At 42.5% G+C, this 21,502-nt stretch overlaps 1 protein-coding gene across 1 annotated transcript in view; it reads left to right on the top strand.

Moving 5' to 3' along the window:
• LRCH3 (leucine rich repeats and calponin homology domain containing 3) overlaps positions 1-21,502 on the top strand; it is a 166,422-nt gene that overhangs the window by 118,854 nt on the left and 26,066 nt on the right. Inside the window, exons 8-14 of the mRNA XM_038745265.1 lie at positions 661-781; positions 2,692-2,840; positions 7,210-7,286; positions 10,804-10,899; positions 11,476-11,545; positions 13,248-13,397; positions 17,988-18,035. Of these exons, the coding sequence (XP_038601193.1) occupies positions 661-781; positions 2,692-2,840; positions 7,210-7,286; positions 10,804-10,899; positions 11,476-11,545; positions 13,248-13,397; positions 17,988-18,035 (711 nt within the window). The remainder of the gene's footprint in view (positions 1-660; positions 782-2,691; positions 2,841-7,209; positions 7,287-10,803; positions 10,900-11,475; positions 11,546-13,247; positions 13,398-17,987; positions 18,036-21,502) is intronic.

Below are 21,502 nucleotides of genomic sequence, written 5' to 3'. Positions count from 1 at the left end.
CTCAGTTCCCTCATATGTAAAATGGCGATTAAGACTGTGAGCCCCACATGGAACAACCTTGATTACCTTGTATCCCCCCAGTGCTTAGAACAGTGCTTGGCAATCAATCAGTCAATCAATCGTATTTATTGAGTGCTTACTGTGTGCAGAGCACTGTACTAAGCGCTTGGGAAGTACAAGTCGGCAACACAGAGACAGTCCCTACCCAACAGTGGGCTCACAGTCTAGAAGGGGGACATAGTAAGCGCTTAACAAATACCAACATTATTATTATTTATTAGGAGGGAGAGCTGGTATTGCATGTCCATTTTGCAGATGAAGATACTGAGGCACAGAGAAGTGAAATGACTTGCCCAAGGTCACACAACAGACAGGTAGCACTCCCAAGCCCTTCGTACAGGGCTCTGCCCATAGTAAGCGGTCACGAAATACCATTGGTGAAGGTAATGATGATGATTATATGTTGCCTGCCCATAGTAAGCGTTCACGAAATACCATTGATGAAGGTAATGATGATGATTATATGTTGCCAACTTGTACTTCCCAAGCGCTCAGTACAGTGCTCTGCACACAGTAAGCGCTCAATAAATACGATTGATTGATTGATTAGTCAAAGATTAAAAACAGTGTTCCTTTTCTTGCTTGTAATTTTGTTTAAAGCCAACAGATGAGTTTTCAGACCTACCTCTGCGTGTAGCAGAAATCACTAAAGAGCAGAGACTGAGAAGAGAGAGCCAGTATCAAGAGAATCGAGGCAGCGTGGTCGTAACAAATGGTGGAGGTAAGTGCAGTTACCGATGATGCCTAAATTATTCATGTCTTCGTTGTCCCTCGACAAAGTCCCTCGTTGTCTTTCTATCCCTTACCTGCTCCCTTTTATTCACCTTGAATCATTCTTTTCCCTATCGCTTCAGGCTTTTTTTCCATTGTTAAATCCTGAAAGCTAAGTCTTCCATCTGGACCAGCTGCTTCATATAGTATCCTGCCCTTTTAGTTTTCCATCCCTTTGACGGTCTAAAAATCATCTCTCTTATAGTTTGTCGGTTCAGTTGCTGTTACATTTAATTTTACTAAGTGGTTTCAAGGAGTTTGGCTAAAACACTACATGCAGAATAGGATTTTATTTGTGTAGAATTCCCTCTTCAAAAATGTTAGTCTCATCATCATCATCAATCGTATTTATTGAGCGCTTACTGTGTGCAGAGCACTGTACTAAGCGCTTGGGAAGTACAAGTTGGCAACATATAGAGACAGTCCCTACCCAACAGTGAGCTCACAGTCTCATTTCGATCATCTTTTAGTATCTTATATTAACCCAAACCACAGTGATATTTGACTTCTTCCAGAAACAGACTTTATATCTGTTTTCTTTTTTATTCCAAGTTTACCTTGTCAGGCCATCTGGAATTCAGTTTTTCGTCCATAATTAAAAATTTGCCACCATTGCTGGTGTTTACTAGAGAAGCAGAGTGGCTCAGTGGAAAGAGCCCAGGCTTTGGAGTCAGTGGTCATGGGTTCAAATTCCAGCTCCGCCAATTGTCAGCTGTGTGACTTTGGGAAAGTCAGTTAACTTCTCTGCGCCTCAGTTACCTCATCTGTAAAATGGGGATTGACTGTGAGCCCCCTGTGGGACAACCTGATCACCTTGTAACCTCCCCTGCACTTAGAACAGAGCTTTGCACATAGTAAGCTCTGAATAAATGCCATTATTACTATTATTGTTATTACTAGCATGTAAAAATTAGTATACTTAAAAGGAGGGAATCTCCCAAATACCCTTCTCACCCTTAGTGATTTCACTGTTCTAGGCAATGTGATTGCCAAAGAGTGTTCCAAATCCCTGAGCTTAAATTTACAGAAGGTGTTGAGAGAAAAAAAACTTGACTAGAGAGGAAAAAAGACAAGGCAGTTACGCAGATCTATTTTCCAAGCTGTCGTTTTTGTTGAGTGATTCCTAATTTGATTTTCTTCGTACCAAATTCTTTGTTTTTCCCTCTTGTCCTTTTCAGTTTCTTCACATTTTATTGATTTCTTTTCTTGACTCGCTGTCTGTATTTAGCAGCAGATGGTCCTTAGTACAGATCTTTTCAAGCTTATTGATGATGATGATGATGATGATGATGATGGCATTTATTAAGCGCTTACTATGTGCAAAGCACTGTTCTAAGCACTGGAATTATGGAATTCTAAGCATTATTCCAATGCCTAGAAGGCCCAGAAGTTTACGAGACCCAACCTGAAATTTGTCATGGTCAGTGTATCTTAACAATTATGGCATTTATTAGTGTGAAATTATCTTCTGGCTTGAATGTGGTTTTCTTTAAAAATAGAGTAGAAGTATAAAGGACTGCTGGATCAAGCAGAATCTAAATGATTTTTTTTAAAAAGTCTAAAGCGACTAATTAGCTTCACCTGAAATTGAACTGCAAGAAAACAGTTTAATTTGATACATTAGCTAATAGTCTTGAAGGCAATTAGGGGTGTATTTTTGACATGTTTATTTTTGAAAACAGAACAACATAACCTTGGGACAAATAAGTGATCTTATTCCCCAGGAAGACCCAATGCATTTAAGACTTACTATCTTATGGGTGGTATTATTGTCTTCTCTACTGCTGATAATCTAATCTGAATGCTTTCTCTGGGGTGTGTGTATTTGTGTGTGTGTGTGTTTGTTGTGTCCGTGTTAAGTGGAACATGATCTGGATCAGATTGACTATATAGATAGCTGTGCCACAGAAGAAGAGGAGGAAGAGGTGAGGCAACCCAAGTGTGTGGATTCAGACAGCCTCAGCTCACAGTTCATGGCGTATATTGAACAACGGAGCATCTCTCGTGAGGTGATAAACACATTTAAACTTCAGTATGTTCCTATCCATGGTGAAAATCTCCATAATTGTGTTTTTCTGTCATTTTCAGATTCAGCTTTTGGGGAACGGTTGTTTGTTTAGGAATTTGTTTCCTAAGGTGCCGGGCTTAAGTTTTTAAGCCAGTCAATCGGTAGTATTTATTAGCATCTACTGTGTGCGAACAAAGTGGATTCCCCCGTGCTGGGCAGCAGCGGCATGGGAAAGAGTCAAAAGCAGGTGATCAAGTGATCAGAATATTGATCAAAAACAATGGCAGAGACTTAAGTTTTTACTGTGCGGAAGAAGGCAGTGGTAAACCACTTCTGTACCTTTACCAAGAAAACTCTGTGGATAAATAAGTCCATAAAGTGTCTATGAATCGGAAACGACTCGGAGGCAAAGTACTGAGTCAACTGGTCAGCCAGGGCAAACTTTTTAAGGATTTTGAGGAAGGATGATAATAATTGTGGTACTGTTCAGTGCATGCCACGTGAGATACAGGATAATCAGGTCCCACATGGGGCTCACAGTCTAAGTAGAACGGAGAGCAGGATTGAATCCCCATTTCACAGATGAGGGAACTGAGACCCAGAGAAGTTGAGTTGCCCAAGGTCGCACTAGCCGGTACGTAGCATTCGGAATTAGAACACAGGTCCTCTGACTCCCAAGCCCGTTCTCTTTCCAGTAGGCCATGCTACTTCTCCATAGTAAATAGGAATAGTAATTGGGATCCCAAAGCTAGTCTTACTTTTCAGAGAAAACACTAGGGAACTTGGTGATTCGTTATTGCTAAGCCTGGCTTGTATTTAGTAGCCGGGGTAGAACTGAAAACCTCCTCTTTTTCACAGCAGGTTTGCACTGGGATTCTCAAGATAAGGCAGATGATTTTAGGGCCGTATTAACTCACAGATAATGTGATTAAATAGAATTAGCATCTTGAGTATACCTCCCTGCAGGGTATAACTTGCTATTATAAATAGTAGTAGTAATGGCATTTAATGAGTGCCTTCTGAGTACAATACACTGCTAAGCACTAGAAAAAGTACAACCAATATGCAAGGCATGTCCTTTCTAGACCGTGAGCCTGTTGTTGGGTAGGGACCATCTCTATATGTTGCCGATTTGTACTTCCCAAGCACTTAGTACAGTGCTCTGCACAAAGTAATGCTCAATAATAATAATGATGATGGTATTTATTAAGCGCTTACTATGTGCAGAGCACTGTTCTAAGCACTGGGGAGGTTACAAGATGATCAGGTTGTCCTGCAGGGGGCTCACAGTCTTCATCCCCATTTTACAGATGAGGTAACTGAGGCACAGAGAAGTTAAGTGACTTGCCCAGGGTCACACAGCTGACAATTAGTGGAGCCAAGATTTGAACCCATGACCTCTGACTCCAAAGCCCGGGCTCTTCCACTGAGCCACGGTGCTTCTCATAGTAATAATGAAGATGATATTTGTTAGGCACTTAATATGTGCCAAGCACTGTTGTAAGTACTGAAGTACAATTGAATGAATGAATGAATAAGGAGCTTAGAATGTAACTGGGGAGAGAAAGACATAAGAATATTCCCAAATAGCGGAAGCAGGATGCATAATTGAGTCTACACGTTATGTAAAAACTGAAGAAGGATATAAATGCTGGACAAATCATTTTCAATACCCTTCTCTATACCACAATCAAATTCCCAAGGTAAAATGCTGAACAACAGTTTAAAAAGTGGTTCCATTTCAGAGAATGTGATGCTTCTGTCTGGAGACTGGGTTCTCTTAAAATAGGAATTCACTACAGCACACTTGAAAATAATTTTGAAAATTGAGTAGTTAGCCACTTAGAAGCAACATGGGATCTCTTCCAAGGCTCTGGGCTGTGTTGGAAAGACTAGTGTCATTCTTCTATGAATGGGAAAATAGTCCTTTACTTTTCTCACTGAAAATCTCCAAACACAGTGCCTTTGTAGTACTGTGAAGACATTCTTTTGTGGTAAAGCTGGATTGTGATGAGTAAACTCATATGGTAACACCCAGAGATAACGCAGTAGCAGTTTAAGTATTTACCAGTCTATCTTAATAATAATGATAAAGTGCTTAATATGTGCATGGCTCTAAGGTAGATACAGGGTTATCAAATCAGAAATGTTTCATGTCCCGCATTGGGCTCACAATCGTTAGAGGAGCAGCATGGCATAGTGGATCGAGCACAGGCCTGGGGGTTAGATGGTCATGGTTTCTAATCCTGGCTCTTCCACTTATGTGCTGTGTGACCTTCTCTGTGCCTCAGTTACTTCATCTGTAAAATGGGGATTGAGATTGTGAGCCCTATGTGGGACAAGGGACTGTGTCCAAATCTATTTGCTTGTATCCATCCCAGTACTTAGTACAGTGCTTGGCACATAGTAAGCACTTAACTAATACCATAATTATTACTATTATTATTTTCCTCCCCAGTTCCAGAGAGGTTAATGACTTCCTCAAAGTGAGAAAGTAGCAGGGCAATCACAGCACTAGATCCAGAATTCAGGTCTCCTAACCTTGTTCTTTCCATTTGGCTCCGTTGCTTTCCCATACCGTTATCCCTTACATCCTGCCTTTGGGTTTTTTGTTGTTGTTTTTTAATGATATATGCTAAGTGCTTACTGTATTCCAGGCACTGTACTAAACCCTTGGAGTAGATACAAGCTAATCAGGTGGGACACAATCCATGTCCCAAACGGGGCCCATAGTCTTAAGCCCCATTTTTTTTTACAGATGAGGTAACCGAGGCACCGAGAAGTTAAGTAACGTGCCCAAGATCATGCGGCTGTCAAGTGGTGGAGCACGAAAGCATTGTTTGACAGTTTGAATAAGGCCTTGAGAATTTCCCCCTCCTCTGGTTTTATCCGCTCTACCATTACTCTAACCTTTTAGGTGAACGGCACACTTAGGAACTCACAATCACCCATCTTTTGTTCACATCCTATTACGTAAGCATTCACTCTGCTACATATTAACTTTGAATCTTCATTCTAGCTGTGAGTTATTTTATAGTGTGTGTTTCCTACTAGATTGTTAACTCTGCAAGGCTAGGAACCATGCATACTCGTTCTGTTCTACTCACGCAAGCAGTAATGCTCTGCACACAGTAGTTGCTCAATATATACTACTGATCGATGGCCTGGAAAACAAGTTGGGATTCAGTGTCCGTTTTAGGGTCAGGGGCAGTTGTCTGGGGCAGCAGTCACATCTGTGATAGCATTCATTCCCTTAGAGACATAGAACCCATTTTAAGGGCAGCTAAACCTAGTTTTGAACCTACTTCTGGTTTTAGATGAGTTTTTGTGCGTAGCATTATTAGAGCCTCAAAATCTCCCTTTGTTCTCCCATTACCCCTTTGGAGGGGTAAGCGCTCAATAAATATAGCAATAAGTAAGCGCTCAATAAATATAGTTGATTGAATGAATAATAATAATGATAATGTCGGTACTTGTCAAGCGCTTACTATGTGCCAGGCACTGTTCTAAACACTGGGGAAGATACAAGGTAATCAGGTTGTCCCACGTGGGGCTCACAGTCTTTGTCACCATTTTACAGATGCGGTAACTGAGGCACAGAGAAGTTGTGACTTGCCCAAGGTCACACAGCTGACAGGTGGCGAAGCTAGTATTAGAACCCAAGCCCATCTTCTTTCCACTAAGGCATGCTGCTACTTAAAAATGAATATCATTCTTAGTTCAACTGAGCAGTTACTGATACAGAGTCTCAAACGTCTGAAAGAGATTTCCGTTTTGCACGACAAATCATTCCACTCTCCCACTTGCTCTTTGGCTTTGGGTCACAGGGTTGTCTGTCTGTGTCTTTTGATTTTAAAGCTTGAAATTAAAACACAGTTGTAATCTTCTGTTCATTTGTACAGTACATTTCCAATGAGATAACTCTTGTCACTGGGATCATATTGATCTAAATATCGTCTTCATAGAACCAGACTGTGTTTCATTTTTTTGCTATTTATATAGACCATCCTTGCAGCTAGTCACATGCCTGACTAGGGAGAAATTGATGTTAGAGAGGCAGTAGAATGTTTTTGAGTTTGGGGTTTTTTTGGGGGGTAGAGGGGTGTTGGAGTGGAGACAGTTATTGCAGTTTTCCCAGCCTGAGGGGAAGGAAAGCCTTCAGCTAACCTTTAGGACTGATATAAAACAGAGATAAGAGGGCTAAGAAAAGCAAGCACAGAAATTTGTATCTGAGCAGATTAAGAAGTGTCTGTGATTAAATGGCTAATTTGGTGCAACAGGTAAGTGGCTCTGAAAGTTGAGCAAAAACTGAATCATTACATCATTTTGACTACGTGTTAAATTTGCTTTTCCTACTTTATTTGGCTTAGGGTTCGCCACTGAAGCCGATGCCCATTAGGGAATGTCAGAGAACAGAGGATATAAGAAGATCTTCACATCAAAACAGGTATGAGAAACCAATAGCCAGTTATTTTTCTGATAATTATTCACTTATGACTTAAAACTCTTCAATGACAACTCAGAAGAGTCAACGAGGTGAAGCACCCTTGAATGCCTGAAGAGCTTTAAGGGTAGAGACCCTAGAATTGTGTTTGAGAAATACAGTTCATGGTTCTGGTCTGGCAAGTCTGGTAGGTCACTGGCATAAATTGAATACAAGGTTGAGGATGGAATATATAGGATGCCAGCAAATCTTGAGTTCCATTCAGGTAAATCATCTTTTTCCACTTTGGTAAGTATTTTAAAGGTCTTCTGGTTTACTTATCCTAATTTAAGGCCTTTCTGAAATGAAAAATGTGAGAGTTCTGTAATAATAGTCACAATACTGTTGGTTCTCTAGTGATTGAAAGGGGCAAGGCATTTGAAAACAGTAATTCATTTACCAGGATCTGACTTATTTTCTCAGGTATTCTCTCAGAGATGTGTATGCATGTAGATGTATATATAATATTTTTTGGTGCCAAATCCTTGTAAGATAGAGAACAGATTCTTTTTCTTCATATAGGAAAGCCAAGGCTGGGGGTGGATAAATGACTTGCTAGCTGTCAGTATACGTCCTTGCAGGGAATTTCCAAAATTATCTTCTAGACTGTGAGCCCGCTGTTCGGTAGGGACCGTCTCTATATGTTTCCGATTTGTACTTCTGAAGCGCTTTGTACAGTGCTCAGTAAATACGATTGAATGAATGAATCTTATGTGTGGATAGCTGGTTACCTTTCTTCTCAGACTTCCTAAGGACTTTTGATAGAAGCTGAGAGGTTACTTCAGAATAAGTAGGAAAAGCTCAATAGCCTTTAAAATGTAATGCCCAACTTTAGAATGTTTACTGAAGAGTCTGAGTTACATATACTACCAGTCTATCATTCTTGTCTGTTGATTACCACAGTAAATTACATATCAGGGAATCCTGCAGATGTCTTATTTATATTTTCCTTTGACTTAAATATGTCAAACTTAACTTACATTTAACATACTTACACTTAAGTGCTGTACATTGAACAGTCACTCAGTACATTTCAGTAAAACTAACTGATAATTATCAAGAACATAACGAAAAGTGTGCAGTGAGACAAGTCTGAGTAAATAGTAGAAATCAACTGATTACCCAAAAGAGGTTTGGATGTAGTAATTGTTACCATTGCATTAGAGAAGCAGCGTGGCTCAGTGGAAATAGTATGGGCTTTGGAGGCAGAGGTCATGGGTTCAAATCCTGGCTCCGCCAATTGTCAGCTGTGTGACTTTGGGCAAGTCACCTAACTTCTCTGTGCTTCAATTACCTCATCTGAAAAATGGGAATTAAGACTGTGAGCCCCCCAAGGGACAACCTGATCACCTTGTAACCTCCCCGGCGCTTAGAACAGTGATTTGCACATAGTAAGCACTTGATAAATGCCATTATTATTATTATTATTGTTATTATTATTATTTAACAGGATTTTGTTGACTTTGCAGATATTTTCAACTTTGTCTCAAGTAGCTATTTGTGAATTGGACCTGCTATGTCATTTTAATGAGCAACCAAATAAATACGTTCAGAATTAACTCCCACTGTTTAAGTTGAGATGGATCAGCTAATCAATCAGTGGTATTTATTGGGCCCTCACTCTCTGCAGAGTACTGTACTAAGCACTTGGAGAGTACAGACTACAGAATTAGCCGGCACACTCCCATTGATAATAAGCTTATAAAAGTCGTCATCTCAGGTTTTCATGGTACCATTTTTGAAACCCTGGACTACATCACTTGTTTCTGACCTTATTAGCCATAAGCCACCCCACAGAAGTGATTTTGTAAATGCTTTGGCAAGGAACCTCAGTTTTCTTTCTTTCCCCTGTAAACACATTGGAATCCAGTAAAACTCAGAATTTCATTGAAGAATGAGAGCGCCTATGCGTAAATTTCTTTGGTGTATTTTTTATGGTATTTGTTAAGTGCTTATTATGTGTCAGGCACCATACCAAGCGCCGAGGAAGATACAAGATAATCAGGTTGAACACAGTCCCTTGTCTCACATGGGACCCACAGTCTAAATTGGAGGGAGGAGGATGTAATCCCCGTTTTACAGGTGAGGTAAATGAGGCACAGAGAAGTTAAGTGACTTGCCCAGAGTCACAAGCGTTAAAGTTGCAGAGCCGGAATTGGAACCCAGGTCCACTGATTTGCCAACCTGTGCTGTATCCACTGGGTCACACTGCTTCCCTACTTAAAATTCCAGGGGATCAATCTTCAGGTCTTTGCCAAATAAATGTTGGGAGAGTGTTTCCGAATGAAAGAGTTTCTTACTTATTACTTAAATTATATTATATGTTAATTTCTTGCATTGTACGTTTAAATGATCAACTAACTGAAATGAAATTTGGTGATGCCTATAGCGTAATTCCTAGACTCTTCCAATATTTTGGTATGATTTTCTGTGATGCTTTGATGAAAACGATCCTGTACATTCTGTTCAGCACCGTCACCCAGCCTTGTACATGAGTTCAAAAAACCGACCCTTAAAAGTTTTTCCTAGCCTCCAAAAATTCCTTACACATTTTTTTTTGCGCTCCAGGGGTGGAGGGAATATAGAACCAGAGAATCTTTAAAGAGTGTGAAGATAGACACTCATCTGTCTGGGATGGAGGCAAGGAGGTCTGACTAAATCGTCTTTTGAGTTCTCTTTGCCTGTTGCTTCCTTGAGGCTGTGAGTGCTCCTTAGCCGAAGCAGCATGGCTCAGTGGAAAGAGCACGGTTGTGGGTTCTAATCCTGGCTCCGCCACTTGTCAGCTGTGTGACTTTGGGCAAGACACTGAACTTCTCTGTTCCTCAGTTACCTCATCTGGAAAATGGGGATTAAGACTGTGAGCCCCATGTGGGACAACCTGATTACCTTATATTCCCCCCCAACACTTAGAACAGTGTTTGGCACATAGTAAGCACTTAACAAATGCCATTATTATTATTATTATTGTTATTATTATTATTATTACCTCCATACTTTAGCCTTCTTCCCTTAGCCTGGCTTATTTGGACTAGGGAGAGAAAGTTGGGGTACAACTTAGGGAAGTTTGCCTCAATATAAACTTTAACGATGGAACTAAATTAACAAATCTACAGCTTTCTAAACCCATTCTTGTTATATTTGGGTTTTGTTTTGTCTGATTTTTCTAGCATCAAAAGGACAGAATCTGTTTTGATGGACAGACATTTGCATTCAGGTTAATGTCTGAAGCAATCATCTTCCCTTAGCTCAAGCATTAACCTCGAAAGCAATGGACCATAAAGGATGCCTCTCATACTTAACAAATGAATATAATGTGCTTGTGATCGTATGGGAATCCTTCGAATTGTTTTAAAATGAAATTCATTCCCCTTGGACAGGCCGAAAACCAGTTCTGAACCCTGGGGGTTAAAACTAAATAGTTGAACCTAAATAGTGAGCAGTTAAAACTAAAAAATGCCCTCCTCCCTGGCTTTCTTTTCAGAGATACCGATGAATTAAGGAGACCCGAAACACTAAGCTTGATTCAAGAAAGAGAGAGGCATCAAGCAGTAAGAAATCATACCGACAGAACAGAAAGGTAAAAAATATGAAGTGATCCGTAACACCGCATTTTTATTTTCCTCCGAAATCAAATGAATCTTCATGAAGTGGTCCTGGAAGTTAATATGATGGGACCATTGACTGAAACTAAATAGTGAAGAGCCATCTAGAGAATTGGTAACCCGATTCTGTAGTTGCTAAGATTTCTTACTCCAAAAATAACTCTGTGTTTAGAAGAATATTTGTTTGCCTGTGTTTCATTGCTTCAGACACTTGAGTTTTGAAAATAGTAGCCATGTGGGGTAAAAATAAAAGTGAATGAGCGTGAAAGAAATAATTTCAAGCAAGGGTATCATCTAGCTTTGGCCAAGTGACACGAACAGTTGTTAGCCGACTGTAGGTTGGTCAGTGATACTGGATCACGTGAAACATGAGCTTGTGGTATTAATTATTCCTGAAGCTTGATATAATGACTAGGGCTCAAGTTTACCAAACATAGTTACTACTGCAATGCTGGCTAAATTGCAGGTATTGACTGATAGATGAAATGTTACCTTAATGTATCAAAATTATGCTTATCAATTGAAACTATTTATTAATCTTATTACCAAAGGGTGTCTCTCTTGTCCAGGGTTCCTGTTGAGGCATCTTACCTTCTGTCACTATCACAGAATCATAATCAGGTAATTTATCTAAGTGTTACAGGTTTCCTGGGTGGGAAATGTTTCCTCCTTTGAAAGACTTAGTTGGCCGGTGCCAGCTGTCTGTCTATAGCTGTGCTGCCTATCTTCCGATTGATGCCATTTACAAATTGTGGCCCCCTGATTTTTCTGAAAACTCCTCAAGTTTCCCCTCCACAGAAATCAAGGTGAACTTGGGCAGTGATTTTGATTTATACCTAAAGAATAGGAATGATACCAATCAGTCAGTAACCGCTGGTTATTTTATTGAGCACTTACTGTGTGCTATGTGTTTGGGAGAGCACAATACAACAGAGGTGGTAGATGTGGAATTTAACGGTCTCCAAGGGAAAGGCAACATTAAAGTAGATTAGGGATAGGGGAAATAGTAGAGTGTTCAGAATATTTCCCTCGGTTTTGTAGGGCTGAGATGAGTATCAAAGGGCATATAGGGTACACAGCTAAGTATAGAGTTGATGCAGAGCTGGAGGTTGGAGAGGGGAAATTAAGGCCCGGGTCTGGGATGGCGGAGATATGATTTTTGGGAGAGGGTTTTGAAGGTGGGGAAAATGGTGAACTGTGGGATGATATCAAGCCAGTGAGCAAGATGGAGCCAAGTGACTTCTGAGGTCTGAAGTCCTGAGCTGACTCTCTGTTATTCCTGGAGCGAGAGGAGTCACACTGGGAGCTACCAAAGCACTTGGGAAGGTACAATATAACAGTAGGTACACACATTCCCTGCCCAAAACAAGCTAGAGCCTCAAAGTGGCCTCTTACTCTAGACCGTAAGCTCCTTATGGGCAGGGAATGGGTCTGCTAATTCTGTTATAGTGCATTCTTCCAAGCGCTTAGTACAGTGCTCTCTGCACAAGGTAAATGCTCAATAAATGCAATCGATTGATAAAACCTTGGGGCCCAGGGGCATCCGATCCAGTTGCTTCAGTCGAAGAAGTGCCACTGGTGTCAGCGAGCATTGTCTCCATGAGCTGTTTTTGAGAGCAGTTCTTTCTTCAACTCAGTCAATGATATTTCTTGAGCCTCTATCATGTGCAGAACATTCATTCATTCTTTCAGTCGTACTTATCGAGCACTTACCGTGTGCAGAGCACTGTACTAAGCCCTTGGGAGAGTACAGTACAACAGTAAACAGACATATTACCTGCTCACAACGAGCTTAGCCTATGGCGGGGGGAGACAGTTATTAATATAAATAAATAAATTACAGATATGTACGTAGGTGCTGTGGGCCTGGGCTTTGTATAGCACCGTATAAGGGGGTTGTGGGAATACGAGCCCATTATTGTGTAGGGATTGTCTCTATATGTTGCCGACTTGTACTTCCCAAGCGCTTAGTAACAGTGTTTTGCACACAGTAAGCGTTCAATAAGTGCCAATTGTCAGCTCTGTGACTTTGGGCAAGTCACTTCACTTCTCTGGGCCTCAGTTACCTCATCTGGAAAATGGGGATTAAGATTGTGAGCCCCCCCGTGGGACAACCTGATTACCTTGTATCTTCCCCAGCGCTTAGAACAGTGCCTTGCACATAGTAAGCGCTTAATATGTGCCATTATTATTATTATGATGATTATTATGATTGAATGAATACAAAGGGAAAGATACGGTCCCTGTTCCCTAGGAGCTCATGACCTAATGGGTTCTTCCCAGGGCTCAGACTGAAAACCAATCCCAGTTGCTTCTGCTCCAGCTCTCCCACACAGATCCAGAACTGACCCGAGGAAGGGAGCAGTTAGTGGAGCGCACTCGGAGGGAGGCACAACTTGCAGCCCTTCAGTACGAGGAGGAGAAAATGAGGACTAAGCAAATTCAGAGGGAAGCCGTTCTGGGCTTCGTCAAGGTAAGCATTTCACAGCTTGGACGTTCAGCCCACCCTCAGCCCTGCAGCACTTATATGTCCCGTCTTCTCTTATGCCGTCTCGTTTCCGACCCATGGCGACACCCGAGACACATCTTACACGTCTGCTTAGTAATAGTACTCTGCACACAGTGAATGGTCAAAAAATATCTTTGAGTGCTTGATTCTCCACAGTGATACAAGTGACTAGGATTTCCACCTGGCAGGTTTCTTCATTCATTCATTCATTCAGTCGTATTTATTGAGCGCTTACTGTGTGCAGAGCACGGTACTAAGCACTTGGGAAGTACAAGTTGGCAACATATAGAGACGGTCCCTACCCAACAGCGGGCTCACAGTCTAGAAGGGGGAGACAGACAACAAAGCAAAACATGTGGACAGGTGTCATCAGAGTAAATGGAAGTAAAGCTAGATGTACATCATTAACAAAATAAATAGAGTAGTAAATATGTACAAGTAAAATAAATAGAGTAATAAATCTGTACAAACTTTTATACAGGTGCTGTGGGGAGGGGAAGGAGGTAGGGCGGGGAGATGGGGAGGGAAAAGGGGGCTCAGTCTGGGAAGGCCTCCTGGAGGAGGTGAGCTCTCAGTAGGGCTTTGAAGGGAGGAAGAGAGCTAGCTTGGTGGATGTGCGGAGGGAGGACATTCCAGGTCAGGGGGAGGACGTGGGCCGGGGGTCGACAGTGGGACAGGCGAGAACGAGGTACAGTAAGGAGGTGAGCAGCGGCAGAGGAGCGGAGGGTGCGGGCTGGGCTAGAGAAGGAAAGGAGGGAGGTGAGGTAGGAGGGGGCGAGGTGATGGACAGCCTGGAAGCCCAGATTGAGGAGTTTTTGTCTGATGCGTAGGTTGACTGGTAACCACTGGAGATTTTTGATGAGAGGAGTAACATGCCCAGAGCATTTCTGCACAAAGATGATCCGGGCAGCAGCGTTAAGTATAGACTGAAATGGGGAGGTTTATGTGTCAGTATTATCTTCAAATCTGTTTTGAAGGTACTTTAGCTTATTTACTCATGCTAGAGAGCACAAGTATTGATTTCTTACAAAACCCTTTGTTAAAGAAAATTCAGCCAATAGTATTTGCCCACTCCAGTGTTGCACAAACATGATTCAAAGTGGTCTCTTCAATAATACAACTCACTGAGTCCAAACAGACTCTTGTAGTGGGAAGGGCGATCTCAAGTTTCCTCGTTATGTTCAACCCAAAACATATAGCAAAAACACATTTTATAGCAGAACTGAGTGTATTCGTGTCACTCCATCAACTCGCCCCCTCCTACCTCACCTCCCTTCCCTCCTTCTACAGCCCAGCCCGCACCCTCCGCTCCTCTGCCGCTAATCTCCTTACCATGCCTCGTTCTCGCCTGGCCCGCCATCGACCCCCGGCACACGTCATCCCCTGGGCCTGGAATGCCTTCCCTCTGCCCATCCGCCAAGCTAGCTCTTTTCCTCCTCAAGGCCCTACTGAGAGCTCACCTCCTCCAGGAGGCCTTCCCTGACTGAGCCCCTTCCTTCCTCTCCCCCTCGTCCCCCTCTCCATCTCCCCCATCTTACCTCCTTCCCTTCCCCACAGCACCTATATATATGTATATATGTTTGTACATATTTATTACTCTATTTATTTTACTTGTACATATCTATTCTATTTATTTTATTTTGTTAGTATGTTTGGTTTTGTTCTTTGCCTCCCCCTTTTAGACTGTGAACCCACCGTTGGGTAGGGACTGTCTCGATATGTTGCCAACTTGTACTTCCCAAGCGCTTAGTACAGTGCGCTGCACACAGTAAGCGCTCAATAAATGCAATTGATTGATTGATTGATTGATATTGCCCTGGTTTGGGAAATAGGCTAGGTTTTTGCCCCATGGAATTTCATTCTTAGAAAATGAGTCCCTGTCTGGAAATGATAGCTTGTAATTACCTCGTAGCTCTGTGAATTTTCTTGAATTCATTGGTAGGTTTATAGCTTTTAGCCAAATTAATTTTTTTTATATATTTAGGTATTTTAAAGAAGCCGGTCTGCCATTTAACTTCGATTAAAAATAGTCTTTTCATAAATCTTCCCCTTTGCCTTGGGATGCATTCAAGAATGAATTACCACAGGGGAAACCAGAGTGGCTGACCCAAGCCCCTGGTTTTTAAGGGACCCAGTCGGTATTTCTCAGTATTCCCTAAAACAGTAGTTTTGCCCGGGGAAGTCTAGGCACTTTCAGAGCTGCTCCAAAGCAATCAATCAGTAGTTTTTTATTGAGGGTTTAATCTGTGCAGAGCACTGCACGAAGCACTTGGGAGAGTTCAGGAGAGATTCTGGGTGCAATCCTTACCCTTGAGGTACTTAAAATCCAGCTAGGGTGACAGATACTAAATAAATCAGAAATAGGGAAGAGCAGTGGCGTAAAAAGATGTGTAAGTGCTACAGGGTGGAAGGGGGAAGTATCCATCTGCTTAAGTGATGGGGTTGCAGAGATGGTAATGATAATAGCTATGGTATTTGTTAAGCACTAACTGTGTGCCAGGCAGTATATTAAGCGCTGGGATAGGTGCAAGCAAATTGGTTTGGACACAGTCCCTGTCCCGTGCAGGGCTCACGGTCTCACTCCCCATTTTACAAGCGAGGGAACTGAGGCCCAGAGTAGTGAAGTGACTTGCCCAAGGTCAGACAAGTGGCAGAGCTGGGATTAGAGCCCATGTCCTTCTCACTCCCAGTCCAACACTCTATCCACTTAGCCACGCGATTAGTCACAGAAGTCCTCCTGGAGGAGATGTGATTTGAAAATGGGGAGATCTACCTGATGTGAAGGGGGAGGGAGTTCCAGGCAGAAATTTGGGTATAAGCAAGAAGTCAGTGGTGAGAAATGAGAGATGAGAGAGAGAGATGAGAACAAGGCACAGTGAGTAATTTGGCTGGAGATGAGGAAAAAAAGCAAGGTTAAATAGGGGTGAAAGAGCTGATTGGGTGCCTTAGGGGAGAGGAGTAGGCAACCATTAGAGGTTTTTGAGTCGTAGGAAAGACTTGTGCAGCACAACAACGATCTGAGCAGTAGAATCAAGTGTGGATGAGGAGAGGAGAGACAGGAGGCAGGGAGGTGTGCAAGGAGGCAGATGCAGTAGTTGAGTTGGGATGTGACAAGTACTTGGACCAAGGTGGTCACGGTTTGGTTGGAGAGCAAGGAGCAGGTACTGGAGATGTTAAGAAGAAAGAACCAAAAGGATTCATTAAGACTCAGGGGTTGAAAGAGAGATGAGTCAAGGATAATACCAAGGTTGTTGTCTGGAGGGACGGAGAGGCTGGTGGTGTGGTCTGCAGTGGTGGGAAAGTTAGGTGGGGGAGAGGATTTGGGAGGACCAACTGCCTAAATACCAGATTTTTGGATTAAGCATTGAGGACTTCCTCTTCTCCTATCTCCCAGGCTCTCAAAGGCATGAAGTCACCTCCTTTTATAACCACTCCAACCATGCCAACTTCCTCTCTAGCAGGCAGAAGCACTCTATGCTTGTATCCAAAGTCCTGACTCTGAGCATCGAAGCCTTCATTACCCCTATCGCCCTGTCCTATCTTATCAATCAATCAATCGTATTTATTGAGCGCTTACTATGTGCAGAGCACTGTACTAAGCGCTTGGGAAGTACAAATTGGCATCACATAGAGACAGTCCCTACCCAACAGTGGGCTCACAGTCTAAAAGGGGGAGGGGGAGGGGAGGGGGGAGGGGGAGGGGGTGGCAATTAGAGCTATCTTATAGCTCTAATTGCCCTCTGCTTGATGCCAGGCAAGCTTTCCTTCTCCCCCCCATCACCACCTCTGCTCGTCAGTCCTCCCACCTTTAGATCTTTGTTCAAGATTTCCTGGAATACTCTTCCTTCTCCCATATGCCAAAGGTTTTACCTCCCAACTTTCAAAGGTTTCCCTATTCTTTAGAGTTTTCCCTTTCTGATTAAAATGTGGTCTTGTGTACCAACTCGAACCGTACTCTCCCAAGCACTTAGCATACTGCTCTGCACTCGTTAAGTGCTCGATAAATAGGATCAATTGATTGGTCTCAGTGTATTGTTAACTTCTATCTAATAACTTCCTACTGCTAAAATCCTGTAAAATTAAGCTCTGCTTTTCTTGTACCACGTTTTCTGTCTTCTGTTGTGTCTTCCCTGTTTAGACTGTGCTCTCCTTGAGGGCAGTACTTTTCAAACTTACCGTCCCTTAGCAGCGTGGCTCAGTGGAAAGAGCACGGGCTTTAGAGTCAGAGGTCATGGGTTCAAATTCCGGCTCTGCCGATTGTCAGCTGTGTGACTTTGGGCAAGTCACTTAACTTCTCTGGGCCTCAGTTACCTCATCTGGAAAATGGGGATTAAGACTGTGAGCCCCCCATGGGAAAACCTGATCACCTTGTAACCTCCCCAGTGCTTAGAACAGTGCTTTGCACATAGTAAGCTCTTAATAAATGCCATCATTATTATTATTATTTAGAATAGTACAATTCCATACCTACATTCTGTGTTCAATGTAGTGATGATAAAGAAAAATAAAAAAGCTTGCGATTCAGTCTTACCAAAGTGTATTTGTCTTCTCCAGCAAAAGGCAATGCAGAGTCCACAAAAACGAAGTCCCTTGGATAGTGAGGTAAGAACCCGGTGCAGTGTGATTACCTTTTCTGGATTTTTAATAGAATAGCCCTTGAGAGTAATTGCAGATTTTTTAAATTTAATTTGATTTGATAAAGTTGCTCTAAAAATTAGCACTTTTCTTTTTTCTTAGAATTCCAGTTTTTCTTCTATATAGCATCCTCCTCTTTTTTTAGAACAAAACATATTGTTTGCATGCTATTGATTCCTAATATTAGAGTACTGTGTTAGTTTTGCATGTCCTTTCATATGTACATATTGAGTACCTTCTTTGTACAGAGCTCTGTACTAAGCACTTGGTAAAGTAGAATAAAATTGGTAGACGAAGATCATACGGTCTTTTGAGGGAGACAGACTCTAAAGTTAACTGCAGGTGTGATGTATAAGACACACATAAGCGCTTTGTGGGTACTTAAGTCCTTTGGTGATGCTTATTCAAATTTATTTATTGGTTCTTTAATGGTAATATAGTTCTTTTGACATGATTATCTTTCTGAAGAGACTGGTAAGTATGTTTCCTATAACGCAGAGGTTGTGTTCTTTAAGAAACTCCTTTTAAAGAGAAAATTTGTGCTGTAGTATTCCCCTTGTTTCTGTTGCCCCACCTAGGCACACAACCATTTCTTCCAAATGATAGTCAGAGGAGTATTCTGTAATTTTACCATCACTCCTAATGAATCTTAGTGGCAATGTGTGTTGTGGCAAAATTAAGCATCCAGGGGCATCCCCGAGGAGAAGCAACGTGGCTTAGTAAAAAGAGCACAGGCCTGGGATCTAATCCTGGCTCTGCTATTCTCCTGTTTTGTGTGTGATTTTGGGCAGGTCATTTCGTTTTCCTCAGTTACCACATCTCTAAAATGGGGATAAAATACCTATTCATCCTCCCTTTTAGACTATGTGGGACAGGGACTGACTCTGTCTGGTTTGCTTAATATTGTATCCACCCCAGTGCTTGGTACGTAAAAAGTGCTTAACAAATGCCACAATTATTATCACTATTATTAATCAAGTGATGTCTCTTAAGCTTTTACGTTTAGAGTATTTATAATTGCTTATGATGACGGATACGGCCTCCTGTCAAGAACGATGGCTGAGCCGTGGACTGGGGAACTCAGGATCTAGAAGCTGCCTGAAAGAATTGATTAGAGTTCAGGTGGTTTGCACAGAGCCACTCACAGGAAGTTTCTCGTCCCTCCAAACCACGCACCCGCTGGGGCACGGAGTGTAACGAGTCAGTAGGCAAGCATTGGTGCAGCACATTGCAAGGTGCACCCAAAGGTTTTGACATCCAGGGTGGACTTATTTGTGGGCGAAACATGTGCACAGCACAGTACCGATGCTGGCTTATGACACCATGACCCAGAAGGTAACTGCCTTGGTGGTTGCTACGATATGTTCCTTGGAAATTCATTGTCATATTTATTGAGTGCTTCCTATGTGCAGAGCACTATACTGAGTGCTTGGGAGAGTTCAGTACAACAATAAACAAGTCCCTGCCCACAACGAGCTTAAAGTCAAGACGGGGAGAAAGAGATTAATATAAATAAATAAGTTGCAGGTGTGGACACAAGTGCTGTGGGGCTGGAAGGGGATTGAACAAAGGGAGCAAGTCAGGACAGGCAATGCAGAAAGGAGTGGGAGAAGAGGAAAGGGAGGGCTTAGCCAGGGAAGGCCTCTTGGAGGAAATGTGCCCTCAGTAAGGCTTTGAAGAAAGGGGAGAGTGATTGTCTGTCGGATACGAGGAAGGAGGGTGGTCCAGGCCAGAGGTAGGACTTTGGCGAGGGGGGCAAGATAGATGAGATTGAGGCACAGCAAAAAAGTTAGCATTAGAGGAGCAAAGTGTGCTGGCTGGTTTGTAGTAGGAGTTGTATCATAAACAACTGTATTGTGGGAAATGTCTTCCCGTAGACGTACGGGAAATTAGTCACCAACAGTTGGCCATCCTACATAGAAGTCAAAATTATCCTTTAAATCCTTCCCCAGGCCCCACTCATTCATTCATTCAATCGTATTTATTGAGCGCTTACTGTGTGCAGAGCACTGTACTGAGCGCTTGGGAAATATAAGGTTGCGACATATAGAGACGGTCCCTACCCAACAACAGGCTCACAGTCTAGAAGGGGGCGACAGACAACAAAACAAAACATGCGGACAGATGTCAAGTCATCAGAATAAATAGAATTAAAACTAAATGCACATCATTAACAAAATAAATAGAATAGTATCTATGAACAAGTAAAATAGAGTAATGAAACTGTACAAACATGCCTACAGGTGCCGTGGTGAAGGGAAGGAGGAGAGGGAAAAGGGGGCTCAGTCTGGGAAGGCCTCTTGGAGGAGGTGAGCTCTCAGTAAGGCTTTGAAGGGAGGAAGACAGCTAGTTTGGCGGATGGGCGGAGGGAGGGCATTCCAGGCCCGGGGGATGACGTGGGCCGGGGGTCGATGGCGGGACAGGCGAGAACGAGGCCCGGTGAGGACGTTAGCGGTGGCAGAGGAGCGGGGGGTGCGGGCTGGGCTGGAGAAGGAGAGAAGGGAGGGGAGGTAGGAGGGGGCCAGGTGATGAGAGCCTTGAAGCCGAGAGTGAGGAGTTTTTTCTTGATGTGTATGTTGACAGGCACTCTCCCCTCACTCACTCTCCCCTCAAACACCATCCTATGTTCCCAGTGACTCTTCTGTATCCAATACTCCCCACCTCCCTGTCTGTATTTTTTTCTTTGATCTTTTTTCAGAGGTCAACAGCTGGAGTGAGGGGACAGAGAGGGGACTGGGAAGGTGTAGGGTTGATGGAGCAGGAAAAAAATTGCTGGCAAACATGGAGGACACGGAGAGGAGCAGGGTTGGGGGGATGAAGTGATTGGACTAAATATCGAGGGTGATAGTAGGTATGGTCTGGTAAATCAGCAGTAATGCCCCATCTTCTCCTGGGTTTCATGTAGTTTGGGGTGGTTATGACTATACTGGTATTGTAATTGTTTCTTTCCCATTGTCTAATGTTCCCAACCAGTCCTACTGTCTGCCATTATCTACTGATAATAAGTGGTACCAGAAAAAAACCTGTACAAATTTTTGTTTGCTCTCTCCTGTTAAGAAAGAATTGGCTTTCAACTCTCTCATCAATCAGTGGTATTTATTGAGGTCTTACTGCGCGCAGAGCAGTTTACTAAGTTCTCAGGAGAGGACCGAAAAACAGAGTTAATAGACACGTTCCCTTCCTGCCAGGAGCGTAGAGTCAAAGATCAGTCTGCACAAGGAGCGTGTCTACCAGCTATTTTGTATTGGACTCTCCCAAATACTTAGTGCATTGCTCTGTGTAAAGCAGGTGCTCAAAAATACCACTTATTGATGGTTGGCAGAAGGGGAGACAGACGTTTAAATAAATTAATACATTTTAGTATAGTTAAATTTACAAAAGTGGTCACATCATCACAGAGTTTTAGGATGGTGTGATACAACTAGGCTTAGAAG

This window comes from Tachyglossus aculeatus, chromosome 1, assembly GCF_015852505.1.
Source record: "Tachyglossus aculeatus isolate mTacAcu1 chromosome 1, mTacAcu1.pri, whole genome shotgun sequence".
Classification (NCBI taxonomy): Eukaryota; Metazoa; Chordata; class Mammalia; order Monotremata; family Tachyglossidae; genus Tachyglossus; species Tachyglossus aculeatus.
Note: the sequence above shows the minus strand (reverse complement) of the source record. Positions and strands in the feature narration are given on the sequence as shown.